Raw genomic sequence first — 9,428 nt, 5'->3', positions numbered from 1 at the left:
GAACTGTGTTTGTTTAATGGAGATAATATATACATATTTTTCAATTTATAAATATACCCACATCCATAACAGTGTTATCGTATTGTTTGATTTGTTATTATTTAATCAATTTTGGTATTACTACATGTTTTTATGGAATGCGGCTGTGACCCTTTGGATTGGGAAGAAATCGCGTCGGGAAGGTAAAATTTAGAATGATAATTGTTATTAAAAGTTAGCCCCACCCCCCCCCCCCCAAAAAAAATGCACTGACTAAAAAAGAAAATTTGCTGATGTACAACAGACAGTGTTTATGATGAGTTAGATTTGTGTTGCGCTTTATATGCAAAGTCAATGGAAATAAAATAAATTAATATGAAAAGATTATTGAAAATAATGAAATAAAGAAACATAAAAACTGTGATAACAGGATGGGTATGTAGGTGGCTGCGAAATTATTTCAATTATAATTATTTTTTTCGTTTGAACCTGTTACAGTGTTTTGTTGTTTTTCGTTTTAAATGAATTGTTTATAATGTATAAGGTACAAGTACAATAATTAATGTTCATGTTAATGTTTGAATTTGTATAAATTTGTCTATGGATTATTCTTTACATTACAATTGCTGAGTTTAAATCCCTATTTACTGAGAAGACTCATAGTTTGGAGCTGTTATATTAAAATTAACTCGGTCTTATATTAATATAATAACATCACTGACGACTTTAAAAAAAATGTAAATTTGTTTGGACACGATTTGTTTTATAGCATTTGAATATAAAATATAAAGAAGTGAAGAAGTGAAACTCCAGCTGCTGGAGTAGCATTGAATTATTATTATAAACAATTAGAAGGTCCCTTATTTAAGGCAAGTGACCGATTGCCCAAACAATACAAAACAGCACAATACAGCACAATACAAAACAACATAAACACAAATAAGAATAAAGCTGGGGTCACCGCCTTGGAACGGTCAATACAAAGCATTGGGGGTTTAAACCGGTTTTGGAGCGCTCAACCTCACACTTGGCCCAGCAATATTCATAATACATTTAAGTGTAAATAAAATTTAACCTCATAGCATTGTAACTAAAATTCAACAATATAAAAGAGAATTAAAACGCATTCAATTTAATTACCATTTAATTACTCAATGGTATTGAAGGTACCAGAGCAACAGAGTTACAACTTTTTGAGGAACGATGGAATGAAACTATGAACAAGTGTCAACTACATTCCTTCTTTATAGAAAAAGATTTAAAAATATAGCATCATAAAGTTTATATTTCAGATCATCATCGCACAAATACAGGAAGAAGCAGCAATAATGGGTGTAAAAGTTATATATTATATTGCTTGGTTGTTTATGTACTGCTAAAAAATAAATCAAACAAGAAACGTCTGTCACAGAGAAAATAAAAATAAAATTATAAACCCAATGACCTATGCATGTAGATTACAACTGGGAAAGTTGGTCGTATGAATGTACAAAAATCAATGTACCCAGGAACAGAGAAAGAGTTATGACGTAATTGACAAGCGAAGACAAAATGGCGTGAACAAAATCCAGGGGCAGTACTGTAAAGTAAAAATAAAAATATTAATGGGGCGGTACTGCAAAATTGAACTACTAATAAAACAAGTGTAGGTGATTAAATATTAAGAATCAAATGTATAAAAATGGTAATTCCATTAAAGCGACATTAATGGAATCAAACAGTATATAGGTGTTTTGACAACTGACGACAGAAATGATTTGATGTAAGATGTGAGTCTAAAGACTTCTTTTAAATTATGTACATTTTAAAGTCATATTAACCTTAATTTTGTTTATGTTGTTTTTGATATTGTTGGTCTACTTTAAACAACATGCATTTTGATGAGCTGTGCCTGTTGTCTGATCAATATATGAAAACTCTTATTTCGTGTAATTATATAACCGGTATGTTTTGTTTTATTAATATAAAGAAGTGTAACTCCAGCTGCTGGAGCAGTATTGAATTCTCATTATTACGATAAGGTTCATTATTAATCAAATATTCAGATCTTAGGCAAACAATCATATTCGCCATAAAGATCAAATCAAACAAATTTTTACTTTTGCAGTCAGTATAAATATCACAAAATTATATGCACATCAAAAAGCTGCATTTGGTTACATCTGTTATATTATTTGTCAATTTTGCTCTTTTTCATTCTATTTGTTTTCATAAGCGTCAAAGCATTGGTGAGATTTCCCAAATATCTAACAATGATGCTGTGAAAATGAACTTATAATTTAAATCGAATTTTTTTCTTCGAACTTTTCACAATATGAGCTGTCTACTAGTTATTCCATTGTATATTATTGACTATTTTTTTCATTTTTAACGGCAGTATAACCGCCTAATATACGACGATTATTTTGTATTAGTTGGTCGCGTTAGCGGCCGACTAAATTTACAGAGCATGTTTTGCAAATCAGTATGTGCTTAGCTACGCTAAGGACGGTTACTCACTAGGCTTGGAACGATTACCGCTGCCTGTTTATACTTCACTGTTAGCAGTCAGCCTATAATTATGTAAACAATAGGTTTAATAGCTTGTGGGACATATTGGCCAGTCTAGTGTTTAGAACAGCTTGTGCGACGACATTGGTAAGTTTATCATTGAAATCTGTACATATTGCCTGCTTTCAGGGAAAACGGGGCTTAATGCTGCATTAAGTCTGTCATGTGGGCAAAATTGTTTCTCAATAATTTAAAGAAAATAGATAAAGTATTAGATACACATATCACAACTTGTACATGATTGTAGGCTTGTTTTTTCTTTAGCAAGGCAACCAAAATTCTAAAGATGGTTGCCAGTTAAGCAACCATTTGTGAAAAAAGACGTATTGTTGTTATTGTGTCTAAGTTATCTCTATAACATAAATATGAGGATAAACACACACATCTCGACCTGTGCTGTAAGACACACTCTTTAAAATTTTAATGGGCTGTGTTCATTTCAAACTTGCGATATAAAAGCTAAAACTGAGTTGCTTCTAAGATTATGCAATCTCGTACAACTTCAGTGCCTTCAGCGTTTTGATCTATAAAGCGTTGTAGTGCGAGCGCGGAGCCGGTCTAATGTTGCGATAAATATCAGTGCCTTGTAGCCATCGACGTCACATAGTTTCACAAATTGTTTCAAAATGGCGAACTACGGAGAGAATGGTGGGTTTTGGAATGCCCCAAAAGTACAATACAGTCAACAAACGCATAGTCTTCTAAAAGGTAAACATGAATTATTTTTTTAGTGTCGGAATGTGATATCATTTTTATCGATTCATTTCAATTGTTTCCCAAAGCCTTTTGAAAAGGTGTGTATTTACATGTAGTCTAATTGACTGAAATGGTTACAATAACTTACAAGTTTTACTTAAAATTGTATTATTCCTTTATAATTTCACGCAATTTGTCTCCAAGAATTTCTCAAAGACTTTTTGATTTTTTTCAAAAATAACATGCTAATTTGTACCATTTATAAATGTATCTTGCGTTATAAGGCTTCATATTTCGTCTGATGACCGTGCATCGAGCTGTCAAGGAAACGAGTAAAAGAAGTTCTAAATTAATGTAAACAATCCAGCAATTAACGATTTATCTTCAAAGAATCACCTGCAATAACATCCAATGTGTGCGTTGTTTACCTGGTATTGAGACATCACATCTGAAAAGGGAAAGCACTCGATTGCAATACTAATAGGCATTAGGCCAACTAAACCGAAAAGTTTGATTCTCTGAACTATTCAAAGATTTGATATAATAAACATTCAATCAGAACAGGGGTATTCCCACTGAACATGCGTATATTGCCTGATATTGCTCTTTTGAAGATTTCATGTAAAATTTTCTGAAAATCAAGAGAAAGTGAAAGTAATGTTTTGAAGCGTTGTGTTACCACTACAGTAGTGCAGTTTTCTGTTTCACTTTGCAATTTATGTAAAAATTTAATGAAAAAGGATCAAAAAAATGTATGGAATATGGCTATATTTGGATTATTTTTTATTGTAAGATCTTGAGCGTCAATTATACTTGTTTTTTCCCCATTTTGTTTGTGTCTGTATTTATTTTCAAGCATAGTAATGTAAGTGAGATAAAACACTCAGAGTAACATCATAACTAAAGCCTCATTCTTAATGTAAACGAGTGATCGAAATCAGGAGATGCTTGATATAAGGGAATCGCACAATTTAAATATCTTCATTTCTAATTAATCTACTGAAATGGCAGTTTTGGGCGCTTTTTCAATGAAAGACCTTCAAAAATTGAAAGTCATGAATGAATGAAAGTTACAATAATTACTTCCAAAAAAGAAAACATTGGCAAAAAAGAAGGAACTGGAATATGTTTTTTTTATTAACCATTATTATGACCTCTCTTTACGCCCTTAAGTTATTGAAGTCAGTTATTTCAGTGTGTTCAAAATTACTTATGTGTTCATAAAAGGGATTTCAAATATATTAAATAATGTGGAATATGATTTTATATTATTATCAGACCCTTATATTCAATATAAAGGGCAGAGTATAGCCCTTAAATTGTTTTTGTTTTTTTGGCAAATTTTTACATGTTTTTCACACGTATATTTTCATGCTTACATGTTTTCAGCTATTTAAGGAATGCTGAAGATTAGAATTTGACATTTTTTTTTAAACTGACACCTTACATATTTGTGCATGGTTATATTTGTATTGCTATGATTTTTGTTGAGAACATTACCATTATTCTTTTTGTTACATGTGCTTAAGTCTATTTAAACAAGTGATATTTTTGTTTGACTGATTTCAGAAATGATGCAGGAGTCTAAACTTACAAATTTCCAGCAAAGACACTTAGAAAAACAATTACAAGGTAACTTTAACCATCAACTTAATTTGTAAATGTTTTTTTGAAAACCAAATACCTTAATGCAGAATTGTTCAACATGTTTTTCATTTGCTTGAAGTCTCGCTTAGCCCCATAAAACTAATAGCGAAAATTATAAATATGATGATCATAAAGAAGTGTAAATGTGCGTATAGAATCGACAGGCTAATCAGGTACTACACTTTCCGCTTTTGTGCAATTATCTATTTAAAGTAAGTAAAAGTCTTGTAGGGGGAAGGTGCAGTCCGTACAGGCTTAGCTCGCTAATCTGGAGCAGTACTTTATGCTCATCAAGCATGAATTTCGGATTTCACAGAGCAAGGCTTCTTATACAATAACAGTTAACTTTACAATTTGCCATCATATATAATGATTACATATATAGATAAAATAAAATGTTATCTATTTGTAATCATTAAGCATTGTATAATATTTTGATTACCTCACATTTAAAGGAGGTGGGAGCCTTCCAGTGACATGCAATCCGACATCCAGCGCTAAAAAGAAGCAGCCAATTTCTCCAAAGAAACTTCCTAAGGTCCTTAATCCAAAGTGAGATACTTTTATGCAAATGTGTGGTTTAATGTTATAAGGCTTGTCCACATGTCTTGTTCATGTTGCTAGGATTGTCATAGAGCATCAGTGAACAAGTGGAACATTACCAGAATGTATTCAATACTTTCTCTATGGACAAGTTCCAAATAGCGTTTTAAAAACCCCAATATAAACAAACTGGTAAGGTATGGAAAGATGAATAGAGACATAGTAGGGTGTTGCTCTTTTTAAGCAGGGCCATGTACCACTTGTGATCCTTGAATTTTTCCATGGTAATATCACTACTGCTGAATTAATTATTGTGGATTTATGTGAAATGAATATGAAATAAGTTTTTAACTGCATGTGCTCATAAATTTTCTAAATAATTACCACACTTTCTGTATAAATATATAATCTGTTAACACAATTGAAAGAAAAGGAATATAAATTCAATATAGAAACAAATCATTTCAGTTAAGGTACTGTTCATTTTGAATGCTATATTGCCCATTTCACTTATACTTATTGTACTTCTCTACAAGGAATTACCACAACAACATTCGCACCAAGGAGGATATAGAGGCGTCTGGGGCCTATGAGAGACCCAAGTATGAACCAGGACCTTCTCACTGTAAGTTAGAATGCTGATCCATTTCTGGGACCATATCCTCAGTGTTTTTAAGGGAACATTATACATTTTAAGGGAGATATTTAAATCCAAAATCCATGAGATGAAGCAATGCTTTATACTTGAAGTGTAAGAAACTTTTAATGCTTCGAGGAAATATGCTCTAATTTTTGGTGCACTGGCATTGGATATAGTTTTGATAAAATATGTCCAGCTCATGAATGAACTGAATTAAAAAATAACAATTTATTAAAATTTAGTATTTCCAGCTTTAATTAATCATTTATATGTCTGTTAAAAAAGTGCCATACAATGAAAACACCCAAGCAAGCAGGTGATGGGTGGGCTGCAGGAAATTCTTGTCCAAACCATTTGAATTGTGCTGATGTGCAGGCTGGTCTGGAGCTATACTGGCCGCATATGGCATAAGAACATTTTTTGCTTGATCGGGGTCATTTATTCTCACAACTGTCATTGGCATACAGGTGTAATTTTAATGCAGCCATACTGTTAAAAAAAATACTATGAAACATTTTCAAACATGATGTTCAGCATCAAATGTACATTGTCTGTCATGTCAATTTTAAGCGGTAAATGTCGTCCTTGACTAAGAAGTGCAGATTTTAGAAACTTTAAGCACATGCATTTAACCCTGTTTTCTAAGAGCAAGGTTCAAATATTTATAACCTATCAAGTATTCTATAATCAAGGGTCTAAGAATTCTGAGAAGGAGAAGGAGAAGCTTGCTAACATGATGGCGTTTGGACAGGACATAGACCCCAATCTAGAGCGACTACGGAGACAGCAGGAGTTGAGGGACATGGACTTGGAGGAACCACGCCCTGTAGACAGATTTGATGAATGTAAGCAAAATGATAGACAGTTTATCACCGCTATTTTGGGCACATTTAAATATAATCACTATACATTTTAGGTCCTATTTTTTCCTATTTTTAATAATACAATGTATTTTGTTAATTTGAATTGTCTGATGTGATTTAACCTCTTTGTTTAAAGAAATTTTGGTACCAACACAGTTTATAACACCTAATCATCAGTGACTATTTTGAAGTCATACCCTAGTCTAAGCTGTCTTTTAAAGAAGATGGCTCGGCTGTCATGGCCTGGTTATGTTTTTTGCACTCTCGATTGTTTTCTACCTGACCAAGTATTTTTGACAGTCCCAATTACTTTGATATAGCAGTAATCAAGTCTAGTATTGTGTTAACATTAAATTTACATAAGAAACAACTTTGATGTGGATGTCAGTCTGTAAGTTTAACAGTCTACTGGGTATGCAATCATACAAATCAAAAGGAATTCAAAATAATACACAGCCGATTTAAGAGGGTCACCTTAACATGTGATAACAGAATATTAAAATAACTATAGCTCCTTAAGGTTATATTTTGATTAAATATGTCCTTATATTAAACAAAATAATGGTGCGGTTGATGACATTTACAAAAATATTATAAGACTATAGTAAGATAATACAGTTTTAAACCAGATTTTGTAGAGAATGATGATTTAAATGATTATCATTAGCACTTGTGTTAATATAACTGGGTTATTATGTGGCATCATAAATGCTGTGTGTATTTTAGTACAAGAAGAGATTGATGAGCGAAGGGAGTTCTTGCGTGATATGGAGGCAGTAGGACAGGGGGAGAAATATCGCTCACTCATCGAGACACAGATCTCACAAGTAAGGCCTACAAAACACTGTGTATGTGCATGAAATGAGACTGAGTTTTGCATACAGAGTTCTCTTATAGATATAGTGCTGATTGACGATTAATAAGAAAAATTATAATATATTTATCATCACTTTATGTTTGATGACTTCTGGTTCAACAGTTGGTATGCATCTGCGAGCAGTTGCAGTTCCTGGTATATTTCATATAAATATATTTCACCTTTCAGTCAGGATTTAATGAAATAAATCAATTTCATGCACATTGCAATTAAGTAGTTGATTGAATTTTATAATAGCCCAAATGCAACATCCCAACATTTCTAACTAAAATATTTCAAATAATGACTCATTTAATCTTTTTTTTTTTTAATAAGTACTTGTAGTTTTAATCCATTTTACATGATACTGTATTGTTTTGCTTTTATTTGCAGGCAATTCGAGAAATGGAATTGATAGACAAAAAAAGAACAAAGGAATTGGAAGAACTTTTAGCTAAGGAAAATTCCAAGAGAAAATGACGCTTATTTCCAATTGAAAATCAAGACCAACATGTTAATATGTTAAACATGTAGTGAGATGGTAATATTGTGCTGAACCCCCCTGTATCAAGCCAGAGAAACCTAATCCAATGTTTGTTGTAAAAGTACGGAGTGGCATTCTTATTTGTAACCTCTATTTACACATCAAATATGAAGGTCAGGTGTTGGTACAATTGCCATTGTGTTTCAGCGGTTTCATATTAACAACTTCGCAACATATGTACTGTTGTAGTTTTGCATGGATTCTGCTCTTGCCTGACAGTTGCGTTTGTGCGGCAGTATTTCAGTACGTTGTATATGACATGTGTAAACTAGATGAAAGTCTAAAAGCTCAATAGAAGAAATTTTGCTAGGGAAATAAATGTTTGAAATAGAATGTTAGTCAATTTTACTTGGTAACATTTTTTGGCAGTCTTGAAACATGATGATGTTAAAAAAGCTTCACAGATATATCACATGTTGACATGTTGATTTTCTTTGATATCAGCAGTACATATAGTTGGTAACTACCATTTTCAATACTATCATTGATCATGCAATTTTCAAAAATAACATAGTGCCTATCATGAGGAGACTGCGTGTTGCATCACCCAGCTTATTACCTCAAAGGTCAAGGTCAAACTTTCAAGTTAAATGCGGTCATAAACAGCTTGTTTTGACATCAGCAGAGTTTTAAGCATCTGTGCCCTTGGGTCACTTCTCTTGTGTTATTTCTGCAATTTGTTTTTATATATAAATATTTGGAGGGTTGGGCTTTAACATTTGTCTACATAGTTCTATGATATTTTATTCAGTGTCTCTTCCTTGGTCGTTGAGTCTCCTTCATTTATTTGATCTTTTTTTTATAATCTGTTCCATGTTGCTTATTTGTATAAGACATTTTGTGTTCAAACATTTTCTGTATATATACATATGTGTTGTTGAAATAAATCTTTACCAGGTGTGTGGTTGTAAAACTGTGACAGTGTGTCTTATATTGCATGATTGATTCGTTAACAAAATCAGACCATTTTGAATCATGTCTCAACCTTCTGTTTTCCTTCTTTGCTCAACAGCAGTCAATAAGTTTAACAGACTGCAAAAACTATGATGCAATCGGAAAGTCTACCGGTAATCAGAACTTCGTTGTCTTCTATAAAGTCACAAGGTTTGG

The 9,428-nt window shown here is 32.4% G+C and overlaps 1 protein-coding gene across 1 annotated transcript; it reads left to right on the top strand.

Moving 5' to 3' along the window:
* Positions 1-3,108: 3,108 nt before the first annotated feature.
* LOC127869026 (UPF0193 protein EVG1-like) lies at positions 3,109-9,296 on the top strand. The gene is made up of 7 exons (XM_052411282.1): positions 3,109-3,237; positions 4,795-4,857; positions 5,328-5,424; positions 5,952-6,040; positions 6,748-6,900; positions 7,645-7,745; positions 8,168-9,296. The coding sequence occupies exons 1-7, from the start codon at positions 3,156-3,158 to the stop codon at positions 8,252-8,254; spliced, it is 672 nt and encodes a 223-aa protein (XP_052267242.1). The 5' UTR covers positions 3,109-3,155; the 3' UTR covers positions 8,255-9,296.
* The last annotated feature ends 132 nt before the right edge of the window (positions 9,297-9,428 follow it).

Source organism: Dreissena polymorpha, chromosome 2, assembly GCF_020536995.1.
Source record: "Dreissena polymorpha isolate Duluth1 chromosome 2, UMN_Dpol_1.0, whole genome shotgun sequence".
Classification (NCBI taxonomy): Eukaryota; Metazoa; Mollusca; class Bivalvia; order Myida; family Dreissenidae; genus Dreissena; species Dreissena polymorpha.
The sequence above is the reverse complement of the archived record's forward strand: the minus strand, read 5'-3'. Positions and strand labels throughout refer to the sequence as shown.